This window comes from Rhodnius prolixus, unplaced genomic scaffold, assembly GCF_049639745.1.
Source record: "Rhodnius prolixus isolate KJV_2025 unplaced genomic scaffold, Rpr scaffold_13, whole genome shotgun sequence".
Lineage (NCBI taxonomy): Eukaryota > Metazoa > Arthropoda > Insecta > Hemiptera > Reduviidae > Rhodnius > Rhodnius prolixus.
The window spans coordinates 10022615-10043613 of NW_027411583.1; the positions used below are offsets into that span (position 1 = coordinate 10022615).

A 20999-nucleotide genomic window follows, 5' to 3' on the forward strand; every position below is an offset into this window, starting at 1 on the left:
TAGTAGATTCCTGACTACTGTACTTATAATGTTTAAAATATTCCAATTTCTTAATAAAATTGTAATGTTTTAAAGGGCATTTATTTTTAAAAAATTGATCTCATACAGCATTATTCATTTTGGAAGAAGATTAATCTGTCTCAAGATAAAACTTAGATCTGCAAATACGTTCTTTCTAAAATTAAAACATTATTTATTCCGCTGTCTTTTTGATTCTATATTTTCATAGATAGCAATAACTAAGTTTGATGTCCTATGAATTAAAAGCCCGACAATTAAGTTTTCGTTAGAAACACTTCTTTCAGTTTGAAAGTGGTTTGTTTGTAATAAAAGAAATATTTTTTATTAAATATTCCAAAAACATGTTTTTTTTAAAATACATATCACTTAACATTACGATTCATTTGTTGTAACTTCAACAAGCAAGTTAATGTACTAAACGCTGATTTGAACGTCGACCATGCATATTTTTTGTATCCCCAGAAGTCAATTAATCAGTTTAAACAAATATTAGTATGTAGCTGTTACCAACAACCATGTATCCGACTCAAACAACAGTAGCAGACTGAGTACTGAGTGAGGGAGGTTACTTACGAGTATCATATGTTGTTATTGAAATTGTTAATGAATTGTGAAAACATTTTTTGTAAACACAGTAAAATGAAATATTAAGGCTTTGGTATTTTTTATAAATAGAATTTAAATTTTAAAATATCAATGTTTACAAATGTTTGATAAATTTTATATTCATGAGAGGGCGCGCTTTATGTAAGCATAATAAAACCATTAAATGAAAATTTTGATGTACTACATGTACTTAGTTAGATATGTCCAAAATAATTCTGCGTGAATGATAAATATTTGCAAAGCAGCGAATTAAATTGTACTAATTAGGATACTGGGGATAGATTCTTCAGTTTGGGAAAATTTCTCTTATAGTTTCCAAATCATGTTCATGTCTATCTTTACTTAAACCTATTAAGCTATATTGCTTCAATTATATTTTCCATACCTTCTTTGCTCTGCTCATTGCCTTCTGTTCGGCGCTCCAGGTAAAAGCCCTTCAATCTTTCAAAACTTACTGAAATTTATGGCTTCAATAAAGATCTGTTGTAAAAATAAACAATAAAACGATCCATTTCAAGTATATTCTGGCTTTCAATTTACTTACCTATTTAAAATATGTTTTTATAACTTATCCTATTGCCTTTTTCCCGTTATATTTCATTACAGCTAATCCTACTTACGTAGGTCTGGTCTTCATGTCCTTAGTCTTTTAGCTGTATCCCATAAGTGTGCGATCAATCTATCTTCTCAAAATATATTTCGATTACTTGGTAAATTCTTTTGTGATACTTAGCATTACACCGAAATGGTATATGGTAGAGAGAACTGAAAATTATTATAGGAATAGAATATCTTCTACGGGAAATAAACCGACAGTCACTGACCCATTAACATGTTATTGGGACTTAATAGATGAATATATATTTATTATATTTACGATAAATAAATATAATTTCAACCACTTTCTTTCATATTGTTGCAATTTTAATAAAATTAAGGAAAAATTTGTTATGGGGTCTAATTATGACTAGAATTATTATTTTCTGTTAACGAAAGTTCATATTTCAGTTTTATTTATACTTTCTCTGTTTAAGAATTTAGATCTTTCTGTACTGTTTTGATGTTTTATGTATCTAATATTTTGTTTTTGCTTTTTTTTTATACTTACGTTCTGTTATGTTTATTGTACACACACCAACCCTTTGTTTAAGATGTCAATAAGACCAATGCTGCAGATGGACTATGTCCATGTACTTTGTTTAATGTTTGTATTTTAAGTATGTAAATTTTAAAAATGTTACAATTTATTTTAAATAAACAATTTATTACTACACTATTATTGTTTTTATTATAAAACACCAATGACTCTCAATTATTCAAAGGTTTTCCACAAGCTGTAACATATTTGAGATGAAAGATACGCATTTAGCAGAAAAACGTGTCTGACATTAATTACCCATTTCTAAATTTTCAATTTGTAAGGAAATATTTCACAAAATATCACAAGATATAAAGTTGGTTGGATAAATTTATCAACAAAATATATCACAACACACTCTAATTTTAAAATCTTACAATCTCTGAAAGTTTTTTACAGATTGTTTTGAAATCATGAAAATATGTAGCATGTTTTTATATACCAACTATCTACAACGAAGTGTTGATAATGATTGAAGATTTGTGCTTAGAAATTGCGAATAAAGTTCTCAATCAATCGGGAATGCCATAGAGCTGCTCCTGCGTTCGACGAAGAACGAAAAGAAGAAATCATTAAAAAACAAACAGAATTTATAAAATGTTTTATATTTTTATACACAACATATATATATATATATAACGACATAATATAAATAGACGAATTATAGTACAAAGAAACGATGGTCAGTCAGTCTTATCACAAATGGATTTCATAAATTAAAATATAAAGTTGCTAAAAATAAGTTGTTTTTTTTTTGCATCCATTATTAAAGTTAAAAATATTAAGTATCATCCACCTCTCGAGATCAAAACTGACTTTTCTTTTATTATTATAAAAATTTCATCTGTACAATTACATTTTAAAAGATGTTTATATATACAAGTTTATAAAAAATTGCATTAAATGCACACATTAATACTGTAAATTTACAAATATTAATAATAATATAATTAACAATTCCACGACTGGTCTCTCTCTCTCTCTCAAAAAAAAATCTAAGATATAAGGGTGTTTTTTCGAAGAAAGATGCACCAGTTAAATTACGTCTTTTTCTGACTCTCCTCACGTCCCCACCAAAAGAAAAGAAAAAAGCCACTAAATTGCTTAAGAAAGAGCCGGCTAAGAATGTAAGAGAGAGCCTTGCGTGATTAGGTACTGATGCCACTTTAAATGAATTTCTCATGTTGATTTGTTACTAATTTTAGTTATATAGATCTTTTTTTTCTCGTCCCTTCCCTCCTCAATGTAACACAGCCAAAAACAAATCAATTTAAAACCACATCATCGCCATTAAAAAAAATTAAAAGAAGCTCCAACTTTAGCATCACGATATTTTTTTTTGTGCAATCAAAATTTCTGATTGTTTAAAAGAACATTTAAACATCAGGAATTTTGCCAATTTTTTAAACTAAAAAAAGAAGAAGTTATTTTAATGACGATTCAAGCTTCTTTTTTTTCTCGCTTCTTCAAAAAAAAACAAAAAATAGTAAGAATAAACTCTCTAGATCATTATTTCACCATTTCTGCTCATTTCCACTTAATCTCACAAATCTACATCTTTAACCTTTCTTTTAACGGCTGAATTTTCCTTGGAACCTTCAACTAGTTCTGCTTTCAACTTGTAATATGTGGACAATCTTTCCTGCGCATAGTCCTGAAAAAAAGAAAGAAAAGGATAGTTCCATACAATAACGGTGATTTAAGGCTTGGAAAACATCTCCACAGAGTGTTCGACAGAGGTATATTATATATGTAGTTCCTACGCAAACTGAGGCAGGAAGAAAGAATAAAAATAAAACTGTATCTTATTACACTCTGTTCTGTCTAGTTTGATAAATGAGGCATCTGGCGCTTGAAGACCAGTATAGATAATACACCAAACGACTGACAAGTGAATAAAAAAAAAAACCTGTAGGTTTCTTCTGTTACACCTAAGAAGAGAATAGAAAACCCTTTGGGTTTCTTCTGCTAAACCTACGAGAATAGAAAACCCTGTAGGCTGCTAAACCTACGAGGAGAATAGAAAACCCTGTAGGTTTCTTCTGCTAAACCTACGAGGAGAATAGAAAACCCAGTGGGTTTCTTCTGCTAAACCTACGAGGAGAATAGAAAACCCTGTAGGCTGCTAAACCTACGAGGAGAATAGAAAACCCTGTAGGTTTCTTCTGCTAAACCTACGAGGAGAATAGAAAACCCTGTAGGTTTCTTCTGCTAAACCTACGAGGAGAATAGAAAACCCTGTAGGTTGCTAAACCTACGAGGAGAATAGAAAACCCTGTGGGTTTCTTCTGCTAAACCTACGAGGAGAATAGAAAACCCTGTAGGCTGCTAAACCTACGAGGAGAATAGAAAACCCTGTGGGTTTCTTCTGCTAAACCTACGAGGAGAATAGAAAACCCTGTAGGCTGCTAAACCTACGAGGAGAATAGAAAACCCTGTAGGCTGCTAAACCTACGAGGAGAATAGAAAACCCTGTAGGCTGCTAAGCCTACGAGGAGAATAGAAAACCCTGTGGGTTTCTTCTGCTAAACCTACGAAGAGAATAGAAAACCCTGCTAACTTGATTTGCTCTCTAATTTTTGTTAAATATTTCATAGAGCTTTAAATTAAATAATGTTAGATGGACAAATAAGCTGTACACTCACCCAATAGCCAAAAGGAATTTTAGAAACTCGGGCATTCACTATACTCCAAATGCCCCAAAAGAAGTGTGAAGCAAGCGAATAATGGCTGATCTCTCTCATGATAGCAGACACATTGTTTACTTCTGGTTTGCCAATTCCTCCATTAGCATTTAATGAACTTAAATACTTCTCAATAAATTTTTGCTATTAAAAAAGAAAGAAAAAACAAAATTAGACATTTAACCATTATGGGTAAGTTATTAGGAACTTACCCGGTATTACAAATAGTTATAAAATTTAAAAATTAAAACTAATTCTGTAATATATGCATAGAACAAAATGAATGAATGAAATTTCCCTTCCAAAGAAATATTTTCCAAATGAGAAATAAGAAAAACCAACATGGGAAGAAGCCAAGAATTTGGCTGGTTAATACAGTTTTTTTTAACAATTTTTTTTTATGTATATATATTATAAATTCAGAATTTGCCAATTATTCAGACTTAAAATACGATTTAGAACCATTGGTTTGGAATTGCGCTGACGCCATGCGAAAAACAAAGTATAGGTTCTGCATAATAGTAAAAATAATTATTGTAGCAATAAGTAGATACGAACTTTTTTAATAAATTAAAAAGCTTCAATTTTCTAGTCTAGATCATCGGTGCCGGGAACATTTTTCAGTTTATGGCCTTCAGATAGTTTTCTTAAAACGACACTGTCCACCATGAGGCAGTGAACTGAATGTTGGAGGCTGTTCGGAAAAGAATATCTAAGGCTAGACAGCCTGGCTTGAATCTGGCACATTCTTAGAGGTATCAAAGGCACTTACCAATGAGTTAGTCCCACATAAGTATTATACGCGTGAATTTTAAGGTAAAAATGAGTCTCGTGAAGAAAAAATGGTGAATAAAACGCGAAGTTTAGTTTCTGTAAAAACTAATTTACTTGGAAAACATAAAACCATCAATAAATACAAGCTAGATGAAAAACTGGGCTAGACTGAAAAGTTGTTAATCACTCGAAATAGGTTTATTCTAAAATGTTCCCATTGTCATCGAGTTTAGAGAAATTAATTAAGAATATTTCTATGTAATTACTTTGTAATTTAATAAAAGAACATATATTCTAAAAGATTTAAGTTATCTCTTAATCTGTAGTTCTGTTTTGCTGGAAAATCGAATCAAAAAGTGGTACGTTCTTTTCAATTGACCAAATGTTTTTAAAACAAAGTAACTACATCAATTCAGAAGAACTATCATTTTGTTAAACAATAAATTATAAATAGTTAAACTAACAATTAAATGTAATCATGAATTGGGGCATTGCGAACAACCATGCGATCTTCTAGAATCAAAGGTTATAACTGGTTATACTGAGAACAGTGTTGCCAATGCATCACTCTTGAATTTCCCAAGCTTTGTATGAAATTTAGCAACAAAATACGAGATTTCAAAATTAAAATGAAGAGGTAATAAAAGCAACGATGTTGGGGTTCTAGCGTCGAACAAAAAAGTGCATTGTTGCCTCAAACCTTACATAACTTGAAACTTTAATAGTGTCCTCACCTCGCGCAGTTATAAGTATTGTTTCATAACAATTTGTTTTTTTTATTAACCTTGACACATGTTTAAGAATTAAATTCCAAATTTAAAACGAAATATGAGAATAATTATGTTTAAAAATGTGATGAAAAAAAAGTTATGTAGACAAAAACAGGATTATGCAGTAAACACCAGATTTAATAAAAATTATCCATAAGACAATGGAGAAAAATAATCTTATGATATTTTACTTAATTATTTGTGAATAAAAATATATTTCTATAACTTTTGTTTACATTTTAAAATTTGACAAGTCCAGAAATGTCGGACTAACTAATCTGTTGAGAGAATATTATTTTACTCCATTGCAATTGGATCTGAAAACCAATTATGTTTACCGTTGATACTCAACGAGAGTTTCTTTTATGGACTAGTGATGACACAGTTGTGTGTTGGAAGATGGCCCACTCTTGCATCAAAGTGGAAGGAGCGTGTGTCCAATTTGTCCCAATCTCGGTAACCGACAAAAAAAAGAACACAACACACAAACGCAAACACAATATTTTTCGTCACCGCTCCTAGCGACCTTTTTCGGCATCATCATCATCATCATCATTTCACATATATATATCTCTCTTTTTCTTTTATTATGTGAAGATATATATATATTTTTTGTTGTGTCATAAATTTTCAGTTAATATATATTTGCTTTTCACGGAGATAGGCTTTTTGAAATCTATAAAAAAGAAAACCTTCCCAAAGAAAAAGAAAAAATAGGAAAAATTTTATTTCACTTAAAAAAAAAATATATCTTTTTTTTATATAAATAAATCAATACAAGAAGCAGCACATACTCCATTTTGTCCAAAACGTTACACATTTGTGGGGGGAAAAAACTTGCACAAAATGATATGGATATAAAAGCTAGGATTTTTTTTTAAAGTTGCTCTTTTCTATTTTCTTTGCTTTTCTTAATATTTTGACAGAACCAGTATTAATGCTGACACAAAAGTTGAGAATATGAAGTTGGTTTGAAGTTTAATGAAAGATTTAATCTACCTATACTTAGAAAGCTGTCCCAAAAGGAAACCTCATTTGTTAGATGAATAGCGGGCAGAAGTAACAAAAAATTTCTCCAGCCAAATGCAAGGTATATTTAGACTGAAGTGGTTACATGGTACAAAGAATTTAGCACGAAGAAAAGATAAAATAAGGCAGGAGGATGAGTGATGACATAAGATCCGTGAATACGGTTCTTATCATTTTGAAAAAGTTACCAAGTTTCCTTCTCTTGGATAAACAATAAGCTCATTCAATGATACTTATGCTGAAATTAAGCGGAGAGTAAGTAACAGTAGCCACAAAACTAAGTATTATCATCAAGACTATTCAGAAAGCTAATTACAGATCAAAGAAATTCACAAAACACTTATTCGCACGTCAAAGATAAGATGAGTAATAAGTAGCTTCTTCAATAAATATTTTCAGACTCAGTGAGTACTTCGGGATGGTGGAAGCAGAAGGTACTGGAAGCTGTGTGAACTCTTCGCTGAAGTAGATGTTGCCAGAATCATCATCAGCGTTGGAACAGGCAGTACTAGATAAATACTGAAGACGGTTTTAAAAGAGTAAGCAGGAAGAGCCAGATTATCCTCTCGAGGTTGTCACACTATTTTCGGATACACTTTCAGCATTATGTTAATCACTGCAATGTTGTACTCGTACGCAAAAAAAGTCTAATAGCCATGCCTAATGCCTAATGAGGCTCCTCTAAAGCATAAATGGTTCTATGTCAAGATGAATGAAAAGCATTTTTCTTAAAAATCAAGGAGGGGAAAAGCAAACATTTTAGAAATAGGTTATGTTATTATTGACATTTAACATTGAGTGGACAAACAAAGCAGAATAAAAATAAAAACGCTTTGGACAGAACTTTAATTTTTAATTTTTTAAAGAGAAAAGTGTATGGTGAAAGGGAGTTATATATAAATATTTAATAAAATTGGCATTGATTGGCTATCACTATTGATTGAAAATAAAATTGATTAATATAAATAATGGAAATAGTTATTTTTTTAAAAAAAATTACTACGAGCTAAATTCCTCAATTTATAATTAGGATTTGTATGATTTATTTACTTTTTTTAATGGAATATGTGCCATTAGATAGTATGCAAAAGGAGGTCAATAAGTTAAATAAATAGTTGTATTTTTTGGGGGGGTTAAATAACCAGTCTTTTGTACTTAATGCTGAACTAATGCTTCAATAAGAAGTATTAAAGAATTTATTTAAAAATACAAGAAAGAAATGTATACAAGGAAAGGTTCATCTTAAATATCGATAATTTGATGATTTTTTTCCCGCAGTACTTCTGTCAGTAAGTACTTAAATTACAGAATGTTTCAAGCAAACTTTGAATCTCCTCATTGTGCTAATAAGAGATGCCTTTCATTGTGCATTAGTCAGCTCCATGACATTGAGAAAATACTTTTAAATCTGAAGAAACGTCTTGTTGAAAAAAAAGTTAATGGAAAAGTGAAGTTGAAAAACTAACGCTTTCCTTCAAAGCAATTACTTTGTTTTTCCGAACAAAAGAGGGTAGCAATAATACACTTTAAAAATTATCTACTTTTTACGAACATCTATGGAGGACATAAAGGGGAGAGAGCCACCTAAGAACATCCTGGAAGTTGGCGTTGATAAAAAAAAAAAAGATATGGCACCAACTTGACTGCCGGCTTCCTGGTCTTTATAGGGGCTTTCCTGATATCCTAAGAAGTGGTCTAGTGTTCCAGGGAAAATATCCTACTATGGAAATACATCCTCTAGGAAGAGTGTACTTTAAATTATTAAGGAAGGTATTAAGAAGAGAAATGTGAGTCAGGGAGGTTAATCTCTAATTGCTGGCTCCCGTTTCTTTCCTTAGAACTATCCTAGAGAACTTTGATCTCCTGGGAATGCTACAGTGTGATTGCTCTAATAAGGCACCAGTGGAAAATACAATAGATCTACTTAAACCCCTTTCAAAAACTAGCAAAATATCATACAGAGAAGCTTTTGGAAAAAATATCACAAATCTTTTGAACAATTACATTTTCATTATCTTCAAATTGATTTTAATTTTGTTTTCTTACAGTATTCTTTATTTATTTATAGTAAACCTTTCCTTATATAATGTAGAAAAAGTGAAAAAATGTGAATATTTCAACACTAAACTGTCTAATGAGTCACACATTGGGGGTTCATATATTTTTTTTTTATCCCCCTTCCCAACTCATATTTTCTATTATATAAGTAAATATATATAAAAACATTTATTAATCAAAACACTCAACAAATGTTTGTTTGAGAGTTAATTATGAAACAGAAAAAAATAAATAAAACAAATTATACAATTTAATATGAATGGGAAATGTTCAAAAACGTATTGTTTATTTACTTCACTGTTTTGTCAACAAAATTCCTTTTATTACGTTATCATTGTTAATTAAGCAAAGAATAGAAAAATTATCTATTACATACATTATATATTCGGTATTTTAACTAGTGTTAATGTTCTTCCTATTTTGACGTGAAGGAATGTTTATTTATTCTTCAACTTTTACTTTTAAACATTTCACATTCAAATAAACATTTAAATCAACTGCAGTTAAATATAAATAACAACAGTTGATTATAATAAAACAAACGAGCAAACATTTGTTGTATTTAGTTGAATTAAAACCATGAAATTTAGTTACTTATAAACAAAAAAATGTATGAACCCAAATAAAATAATTTTAACTGAAAGTCATTAGTTCAGTATTTGAAGTATGTCAACACTGGAATTGTCCACTTTATTATAATTATTTTTTTTGTTTGTTGTTTTCAAATAATTCAATAAAACTATAAGGTGGATTAAAACCACACAAGATCTATAAAAAAAATTGATCCGAAGTTTAGGTAGAATTTTAAAAATTTGGTACATATTATTTATAAGCAATTGAGATGTTCTTTTTCTGTCGTAATGGTAAATTGTGAAATATGAAGGGACCAACCTTAAATAGCCTGACTTCCTTCCTAAATTACGCCCTTCCTGAAGAAGTTACACTTTCAGAATAATTTGATATGAAATATCCATTCCATCTAATCTACTATCGTGTTAGCGCGAAATTCTTGAATTTAGTAGAGGTAATTGTATAGTAGAGTGCAGCAGTAAACTTGTCAAAACTTGTGACTCCAAATAAGTGTGTTAAGGTCAAATTTAAAGTAAATTAATAGAAACGGATAATAATTATTTTTAGTAAAGTGTGCATAAAAATAAAAGAACATTGTGATGTATCAAAATATAGTAATCGGTAAGTGTAACTTCTTTCGATACCTGGGAAAGCTAGAATTTGGAAGGTGTGGCCAAAAAAACCAGCTGATCCAATCATTCATCACATAAATCGTAATTTCTTTTTTTGTAACCTTTCTATTTTTCATTCTTTTTTTTTTTTTTTTTTTTTTTTTTTTTTTTTAACAAAACATAAAGAGAGAAATAAAACAAAGAAAAAAAATATAAAATATATTCACTTACCAACAGGAAATACCCTGTGAACATTCGTTTTATGTGAAAAGAAAAAACTTATTTCTACTAATATTTTTAAAGTGAGAACTGATTTCAAAATAGAATTTTAGTTTATTAGCCAAAAATCAAAAAAAACTTTATAGAAGAAAATAAAAATTAAACTGAGGCAAACTCCGAACTAGCTGATCAGATGAACGAACGAACATCTTAGCCACTGCTAACTTCAACTTTTTTTTCTGTTCGTTAATTTTGTGTTTATTATTAATTATTATCTCTTTCTTTTTTTTTAACAAATAAATGAAAAAAAAAAATCTATATAATTTTCTAAATTTATCCACTGAGTGAAAAGAGAACGAGACATGTAAATAATGAAAACATATTGAAAAATATAAAAATGAAATATGTAAATGTAAATGACTTACATAAAACACAGCTGTGTGATGAAAATTTAAGTATAAAAATACTAACCATTTGTTCAACTGAGCAATAATTCTTCTTGTTTACATGATAGTGTGGATATTCTGGATTTGTATAATCGTACATCCATTCAATGAAATGATTAGCTAAATCAAATCCTCTAAAGTTATATGAACAATATTCAAAGTCAATAAGCACTAGTCCGGTTGAAGAATGCTTTGGCTGGTCCTCTCTACGTAAAATGTTACCTTGTTGTAAATCATTATGACAGAATACTACTGGTGAATAGATTTTGCTCAAATGGTTTCTGGAAAATGAAAATAAACAAACAAATCTATTACTAAATGAATAATTGCGGCAATAAGTTTGTTCCAATAGGAAATTCGTGATTAGTTTCAATAGGTTTATGATTATTTAGAACGGAAATCTGATCCTTGTACTGGTTTTTAATATGATTTACTGTAAGTTCTGTAAGAACGTTTCATAACTGAAAGAGGAACTGAAATGCAACCTTTGCTCAAATTCTGGTCTCAACGCAATGGTTCAATAAACGCTTCTAATCAGTTTGAATTCTATAGGTGCACCACTTTTATTGCGCATGCTCCGTACAAATCACAAAAGCAGAGTTTCTAATGGAACAAACCTTATGCTGTAGATCAGATTGTACTCCTACAATATTTTACCAATTTCGAAAATTCCTAGTTAAGATCATAAATGTATCATTGCTTGATGGTCGCAGTTTTAGATCTCAGGGATCAAGGAGCTCATAAATTATAACTACACCCTTCTGCCAGCATCACACTCTATTAAGTCATACTCTATTTTCTAGTGCTTACGTAATCTCAAAACGATGACAATTCTATATCGAAAACTGAATCATCGTGATACTTTCTTCTAACCAGAAATAATTGTAACTAACAAATTGCAATAAAATTGTTGCCAACCCTAAAGGAATTCTTGTTTTGAAATAATAAACTGACAACAAATTATTGTTTTTAACTCAAATATAGTGAAGACAAGATATGTAAAATAGAATGCAAATTTGTATTTTGCATAAAATAATAAGTGACCTTCGCAAACTACTAAAGAATTCTGTAAACTTATCATTTATATTCAACAAATGTTTTAGAAAAAGGAAAGGAAAAAAAACAATACACAAAAGTGGTTGAACCAGCAAGGTGAGGAATTCCAAGCAAAGAAGAGAATTACTTCTCTCACCCACAAATTCAGTAAAGGGTGAGAAAGAGGAGAGAGCAATACTGAATAAAACTCACCTTTCTATTTATAGTCAAACTTACGACCAACTTTAAATTCTTTTTTCTTAAACTTTGTTACTGAAAATTATATTGATGTAGTATTTTAAATAAATACGCCTTCATAGCAGACATTTTTAAAATAAGAAAATGGAACTACAGATTACAATTATTTAGATGTAATAGCCAGTTGAACTTTTGGAAATAAATGCGATAATTTTTTTTTTTTTTTTCCGCAAGCGCCAGGAGCCATCATTTATTAATTTAGGGTAGAACTGTTTTTTTAAAAAATATCAAGATGGCCAAGTGAACCCTAGTCCACAGTTTGGAAAAAACACTATGTTAAACCATTAAAGTAACTCTGGTTCGGACCGCAGTGCTGAATATGATTTTATTTGTAGTACGCATGTTCATTGTATCCCTGAACGGTTTAAGAATTTCATTTGACAGTCACCTTCTTGAAAAGAGAAAAACACCCTGATGTAAATTAAGAGTACTAAAGATTTAATATAAATTCTAATTTCTAAGAAAATGCCACTTAGTACAGTGAGAAGTAAAGCGAAAAAAACCTTTTATTATTCTAAGAGAATTAAGTATAATTAATTTTTACCTAAGCCAAAGAGCTTCAGTCTTCAAATTTCTGGAAAATATATCTCTTTGTACATCTGTGACTGGAGGCTGTTCATCAATGTTCATTAGCCATCTGAATTGAAATGAAATCGAGTTATTTATTGTTATTTATTAGGGTAAAGCAAATGTATTTTTTTTTTTTTTTTTTTTTTAGAAACAAAGTCTACCTACTTGTTCATGGTGTCCCACAGCCATCTTGGTTCCTTATTTATTGGGATATTCATTGTATGTACGGCAGCCATTTTTTCGGCCACAATTAAATTCAATGTAGGATCAGCCATTTCTTGTTGTGTAAGTGGCCTTGCCTGTAAAAGTAATTTAAATTTTCTTTGAAACTGCCCGAACATAACCATAAGTTAATAAAATTGAAAAATCAAAAAACCAAAAAAAAATACCGGTATGAATTCTTCAATTCTACCGCCAGGAAATACACCATACAGCTTTGGTCCAAGTTTTCTTTCTGATAACAGGGTGAATATCACTGATTCAGTTATCAGATTTTCTAAAGCACCTTCGCCGTGAGTTTGTCCATATAACCTTATCAATACTTGTTGTGGTTTTGCTTCCTCTTTTTCCAGTTTCACTTGGAACAACCAATTGCTGAGGCCTCCGCTGGAAAAAACAAAAAAAAATTTTTCTCTTAAAATTTTGTGAAAATTATTTATCTAAATTCCATTTGTGAACCCAATGGAACCTGACCGGAAACTTAGCAGTCCAAATCTCTCAAAATTATATATATATATATTGAACGTTTCCTCGTTAATAACGTGAACGATCATGTGTATGGTATACTTAATGCACACATAAAGATCTATAACATTTAATGGAAATATTTTTACAATACAATTTATTTTAGGTCATTTTAGAGTGGAATGAACAGACGGGCTCTTCAGTGTTATCTACGCTTCCATTTTTTATTAATAGGTGGAGACATCTTTCGAGGAAGTCAATAAAAAATAATAATCCATTAATATGGTGCTCTTCTTTTATACTCAAATGATCCTTTAAAGTAAAGCCTAATCACCCAGACGTAACCTCAACACATAATCTGGAGACTATTATTTGAAATACTTTTCCAAAAAAATGTTTTGTTTTTTTTCAAATACTTTCTAAAAACAAGGTAATCCTAGAAACTGCCATTTCTAGTTAATGCGCGACTTTCAAATTGTATAAAGATAGTCACAACTAAATAAACTGTTGGGAATTTGGAGAAAATCTAAAAGTTAGAATCACAAGAATCGGCTAAAGAGAAAGTCTAAAACAAAATTTATTTTATTCTTATGCAAGAGAACAATTTTGGAGTAACAATTCTGAGCAATCATCTGCCCAAATAGGCTGAAAGCTTTGTCTATATTAGTTAAGTGGAGTATTTTATGAACTACTCAGACTAAAAATAGATCACGGTAAACCAAAACTAACGAGAATTATCCCCCTCTTGACAAAAAATGTTTTGGATATACTCCAAAATGTAAATCGTAAATCTTTAGTTCTACCATGAGTCTATGATTTGAGGAACTAAAAAAAAAAGGATGTTTCAGGGCATTTCAAAACATGTATTTCCGGTGAAAATTTATTAAAAACAAAAATCGATATGATCTCGCAATTCTTTTGTCTAGCGCAGTGATTCCCAAAGTGTGCGCCGCGGTACCGTCAAAAGGGCGCCGCGAAATATTCAACTAAACAATTCGGCAATTTTCTTGGAATTTCCAATTCTCGTGTGTGCTGAGAAAATTGCAAGAATTTAGCAATTTTCGAGTCCGAAAGTTGTTACCGAAACAGTTGAAATTAGATATTTTATGCCTATCCTTAGAACTACTCACTTTCCCACTCTTTGGAAATTCTCCTCAATCCGTCTGATCCATAAACCCAACAAACCAACTCATTCTCCTTCCTCTTATCGACCTATTAGTCTACTTCCGCTTCTAGGGAAAATGTTCGAGAAACTTTTACTATTCCGTCTCCAATCTATTTTAACTCCTCTCAATTTAATTCCTCACCATCAATTTGGCTTTCGTAGTTACCACTCTACCATCCACCAGGCTCACAGAGTTGTTGACACCGTCGCAACCTCCCTTGAGCGGAGACAGTATTGCCCGGGAGCCTTCCTAGACATTTCTCAAGCATTTGATCGGGTATGGCATCCGGGTCTTCTGTGGAAACTTAAGGGCATCCTTCCTTCAACCTACTACCTCATCTTAAAATCATACCTTGCTGATCGATATTTCATGGTTGTAGAAGGCACTTCTTTTTCTCCTATATATCCTATTCTTGCCGGTGTCCCACAAGGGAGTATTCTCGCACCCCTCCTCTATACAATTTACACTGCTGACCTTCCACTGCATCCAAATACTGCTACCTTTACCTTCGCTGATGACACGGCCATTTTATCGTCTGACAATGATCCTGTCATGGCAACTCGCCATCTTCAATCCCATATTAATATCCTAGAACCCTGGCTACGAAAGTGGAGAATTAAGGTAAATCAACAAAAATCCAAACATATAGTCTTCACACTAAACCGGAAAACCCTTCCTTCCATATATTTCAACCATATTGCTCTTCCTACCGTTACAAAAGTACGTTACCTTGGACTTCACCTCGACAAACGACTAACCTGGAATCCTCATACTCGACTAAAACGAACTGAGTTAAATAACAGATATAAACTATTAAAAAAATTACTAGACAAACGTTCAAAACTGACGCTACTTAACAAAAGACAGCTGTACTACACATTACTAGCCCCTATATGGACATATGGAATAGAACTGTACGGGACAGCCAAACACTCGAACCTTCATCGTATCCAATCCCTTCAATCCAAAATCCTTCGTACCCTTGTCAATGCTCCTTTCTACGTCTCTAACCATACTATCCACAATGACCTTAAAATCCCCTTCGTCTCTGTCCTCGCCAAATCCCGTTACATAAAATTCCATTCCCAACTATCCTCTCACATGAATCCTTTAGTCCAAGCCCTCTCAACCTCCACCCTCCCAACTAATCCTCCACGACGGTTGAGGCGTCGGTGGCCTCGCGACCATCTGCGAATGTAGCGTCGGCTATCTAGTGAGACAGTCGTGATTCTCCTGCTATATGGCATATTACGACTGCTATCGCTGGATGGCCGTCGTTCATGTCAGACATGTCAATGTGTGCTTGTTGGCCTAGCCTATCAGCACACTATTATCGACCATCTGTTTTGCTTGTTGCATTTATTTCTGTGCAGTGGTAAAAATCTAAATAAAGGTTAAAAAAAAAAAAAAAAGATATTTTATTATTATCCCAAGGAAAATTGTACCTTTTTTTAATTTTTCGCTGTTAAATGGGCAATCGCTTTTGAAAAGGAAAGTTTTCCAATTTTTCAAGAAAGTCAAAAATTTAGAAAAAAAATCTAATTTATTAAGGGCGCCGCGGAAAAAAAAATCCTATTATTTAGGAAACCGCAAACCGAAAAAGATTGGAAACCTCTGGTCTAGCGGTTGTAAAGAGAATAAAATGTCAAATAACCAACAAAATGTATGTCCAGTAACATTAAAAAACTCTTAACTTCGACAGCTGGTTACTACTTTTGTTTTAATTTCTTCATAATAACCACCACAAATTTTAAGAGATGTAAAAAAAAAGTTAAGAGTTGAATGTTTACAAAATTGATGGCACACTACCAAATTCATTGCTAACATTTATTACATAAATATAATAAAATAAAATTTGATAAAATCAAAAGCCTTGAACATCCTATTCACAAATAACCTTGAAAAGCACTAATATGTCCAGTTATTTAACATAACTTGAAAACGATTCGACCGATTTGAGACAAAAATAATATATGTACAGGAATTTCTAAATATTGTACAATGAGACACATGACCAGAATTTAGTGAGAATAAATAATGAACTTCAAGCTCATTTACTTTTTTTTTTACACTTTTACACATTAATAACAATTAATACACCTAATCGTCAAATTAACAATAATATATAGTTATGATAATTAATATTTTAAAGTAGTCCGTGTTTGCTTATTACTCCAATTGCTCATCGTCATGCGACGCTTCAGGCAAATACGGATAATAGCGCTCTAATCGAGTTTCACGGAACATCTACGTCTAAAGGAGCCGTTAATTAATGAAACAATCTGATCTTGGAACATCAATTCAAGTGGCGACTATGATAGTACCCAATGGTTTACGCCAATAAGCCTCTGACTGCAGCGCCTAGGGTCCAGGACTCCCTCTTCTTTTCACCCAGCGAGATACCCAAATGGAAAGCAACGTTGCGATCATAGTACTAACTCGCAATTTCCACATGACAGTTGTTCGGTAAATAGAGAGAGAAAAGAAAAAGATAGGTTGGTCTCAAATCAAATATCAATGGACAATGTTGCAAAAGATGTAAGACAGATAAATATCCAGAATTGGTGGACAAAAGTTAGAGAGAGATGGCATTCTTGTGCAGTCAATTGCAAGGTCAATTTTGAAAATCTGACTCAATCGCATTACTTTCTCTGACACAGAATGATGAGAAGAAAAACAGAATTTGACTTGTTTACACACTATTCTGCTTTAATGTTTTTTTTAAAAGAACTATTTACCAAGAGAAAGAAAATCTAAACAAAGCTTATCTTAAACAGAAGTAAACAAATTAAGACAAATAAACATTATATTGATATAGGCCAGGAGGATATTGGGTCAAAAAAACAAAAGAACGTTTTGTTTATAACATAGTTTTAAACATTACTAATATTTATTTACTATGAACAAATTATTAGCACTAATAGATAACGATAATATAATTTTGTTTAATCAAAGTTATTTGAATTAGCGTAAATATATCTGTCAAAAGATTTTATTACTAGCTCAGTCTACGTTTACAAGGAAAGTAATGGCGGCGAGTGATGATGCTAAAGCTCACGGGTTTTTAAAGGAGATAATTTTTTTATTATCTCATTATGTAAACAATGGAATGCAATAATAAATTTTACAAAAAAAAATACAGAAAATTAATTAAATTAATTTTAAGTGTGGAAAACTACAAATAACTAGACGGGTAAACATTAAAAAAATGAGTTATCACAACAAAAGAATGGCCAAATCCAGTAAATACCACTCTTAAAAGTTCCTCTTCAATGACATGGACATTTACAACAATTAGTCTCTTTTTTTAACATTTTTTATTAACGTGATAAAATTCGAAGAACAACATTTTTTACATTAATTAAACTCTTTTTTGTTATTTTTTCTTTAGATTTCAAATGATGTGGTAATTTTTACAATAATATTTCTCTAAATGAGATATTTAAAATTCAAATAATATGAATTCAAAACTTAACTTGCTTAATATGGTGTTCAAACACTGATAAAATGAAATCGATAGTGATAGATATAGACAGTGTATAGAAAATAGTAAGGACGCGAGAAGAAAACGTTCTACCATGTATAATTATTAATGTAACAAGAAGTACAAGATGTACAACCTAAAACGAAGTTTAATGCGGTCAGAAAGGGTCCACTTAAATAACTGAAAAATACTAAACTGTCTAAATTTGGGTCAATTTGTATATCTTGTCTCAATTTCTCACATTTAATAAAAACTATTGTTTAGTTAACTAAAATGATTCGTTTGAGGAAAGCTTAAAGAGAAGATCAAAAAAGCCATCCTGTATGTCACTAAAACAAAACATCCTGGGCATACAGCCAGCGAGAGACAAGAAGAGAGAGGAGAATGGTTATGCAAGCATGGGTACTGCTCTGCACTGGTCTCGTTAGAGTAGTGTATGTTGACAGACACAGAAAACAAGACGGATAAATGGTAAATTATATGCGAAAAGGAATAATTCATGTACAGGGCATAAAAACTGTTACACGAGAGGGAAGAATGGAGGGTGTGTATTAACGTAATATCACTCCTTTAAGAAGCAGATCAATCCTGCCGAATTCAATCCAGAGAAAAAAAAGTAATTAACAAATGTGAGCTATTTGTATCCGGTGTAATAATACCATTTAAAATGGAATAATACATTTTTCGGTTTAATTAGTTCTATCTAAATACTATAATAGCAATCAATATTCTACAATGAGTAGATTGCATAACCTCAATTAAGTTAATGGTTGACTCAGGAAATTGAAAAACTGATGAGGAAATGGTTATCCAAATGCATGGCGAATAAAAGTCAAATGTGATTTTCGAAGTTTTAAATTGAGTTTAATCAGAGACCTTTTCAGGCTTTATGTGTATTTGGTTATAGTATACGGCTGAAAGACGATTAGGCTGGGATTAATCAGGGACGTTAAGAGCCTTGAAAATATGGATGTCTATTCTCTCTTAGAAACCCTTCATCTCATGAAAAAATATATCAAGAAAAATGTGATGTTATATATGTTTTATTGATAGTACGTCAAAGGTAGCAACCTAATTGGCAGATATCCACAATAGGAAAATTGGTCCACATTCAGTTGTAAATCACCATTCCAGATGAGATTCAAAAATAGTTCGAAATACTATTCAACATTCAAAGACGTAATCTCGTGAGGATGCCCGATCTATGTAAAAAAAAAAAAAAAAATCCAACCTTGAATTCGAATGCGTACAAGTCTTCAAATAACAGTTATTGGAACGGCTACAAAGTCCAATGCTCAGTACCCTCAGATCCCCTCCCAAATCTACTTGATATCTTTTGGGAAAATTTTTATTAATACGTAAACTGTTGTTTAGGGGTGGGGTGGGGGGTGCATCAACTACTGGTTATACTGTTGTCGCCTAAAGTGGGTGCACGATTTCTGTGCTGTGACGAGACAATTATTGCGCTAATGTAAATTTTGCTTTTGTTGTTAGGCTGGCAATATGCAAGGTCACAAATTACCTTGATATGGTTAGACCAATTTTCCTTATTAAACACTTTACCAATACTTAAGTTTTGGTTAAAATAACTTCAAAGTTATCCTTTTCTGAATTATCTGTTCAAAAAAGTACGAAAAGAATTGAATACATTCACCACACAATTGCGATAATTAAGTTAGCTGTAAACACGACTCTTATCAGCGAAATTAAAGTGATTACACAGCTATCGATTGAAGAATGTAGATTACAAAGAGGAAATGGAGAAACATTGTTTCCAGGCCAGTAGATAAAAGGCAATCATTAAAATTAATAAGAAAAGACTAATGCACTTAAAAATTTGTTCTTAAAAATTATTATCAGTAAATAAATTTTACAAAAATTGAAGTTCGAACCATTTTTTAAGACGAAAGCAAAGTAGGTACTAGGTGAGAAATAACTAGCCTTGGGATATTTCAAGGATTACTGGGATCATTAATAATAGCCTAGGATTAGAAGTTTTTAAAGACAAAAAAAAAATTCAACACAAGCCTTATTCATTACTAAATAAAGGAAAAATAATTATAAACTAAAAAAGAATTACAATCTACAAAAAAAAAAATACCTCAGACTTTTAACAGTAACATCTTCCGGTGTAATTTTTTTCCAGGGTCCATTTAGATAGCCTTTGCAGATCCTGACTGCAGCGTTGGCAACTTCATTGTTATCTCCATTTAACATCTATAAAAGAATATTCAAAATAAATAAACCAGTCGACTTTGGAAATCCCCAAATTCTATTTTTCCCCTTCCACAACTATTTTCTTACAAGGAAAGTTTCCAGAAATATTCAAAAAATTAATTGTAATGTTACTGAAATTAAAGTAATAACCAATAATATTATGAAAATAAAATTTCACAATTTAGGTTTTCAATTTATTGACCAACAGCAACAGCAAATAAATAAAAATCACTTAAATGTATTCAATGTAATATTCGGTGGGAACTTCAGCAAAAACAGTATGATATATGTAACACATACCTTCTCTTTAATTACCATTATTTAAGTAGAATAAAAATACGCAAACACTAGACAAATAATACAGTATCAGACTTATTGAAGAACTTATTTCACAATAAGGACGGAAATTCTTAACTGGGCTAGATTTATACTGCTCTTCAACAGAAAAGTGAAAACGTAATTACTGTTGGTAAAGAGTAGGAGATGTTGCTGATGCAATCGAACAGTGACGTCATGAATACCATCAGTAATGCCAATATTAACAACATTGAAAATATTAAAATTAACGAAAAGAAATAAAATTTTGTACATTACATTTAAAAATAAGTAATTTAATAAATGTTCAGTTAATATTCGTAAAATAGTAAAAGTTATTTTTT

General features: G+C 31.2%; 1 protein-coding gene across 5 annotated transcripts; it reads right to left on the reverse strand.

The window, feature by feature from the left end:
* Nucleotides 1-2351: 2351 nt before the first annotated feature.
* Nucleotides 2352-20834, reverse strand: LOC141447736 (choline/ethanolamine kinase-like). 5 transcript variants are annotated; one of them, XR_012454547.1, is made up of 9 exons: nt 20641-20833; nt 20225-20340; nt 13179-13395; nt 12955-13088; nt 12764-12856; nt 10952-11207; nt 10493-10506; nt 4411-4593; nt 2352-3419 (listed from the first exon to the last, which is right to left on the reverse strand). XR_012454547.1 is itself a non-coding variant. In XM_074115522.1 (8 exons), the coding sequence occupies exons 1-8, from the start codon at nt 20656-20658 to the stop codon at nt 3309-3311; spliced, it is 1128 nt and encodes a 375-aa protein (XP_073971623.1). In that variant the 5' UTR covers nt 20659-20827; the 3' UTR covers nt 2352-3308. The 5 variants fall into 5 exon arrangements, 4 of the variants coding, with proteins under 4 accessions (XP_073971623.1, XP_073971627.1, XP_073971625.1 ...); XM_074115522.1 differs by lacking the exon at nt 10493-10506 and having other exon boundaries at nt 20641-20827; XM_074115526.1 differs by lacking the exons at nt 2352-3419; nt 4411-4593 and adding an exon at nt 6537-6669.
* Nucleotides 20835-20999: the final 165 nt, after the last annotated feature.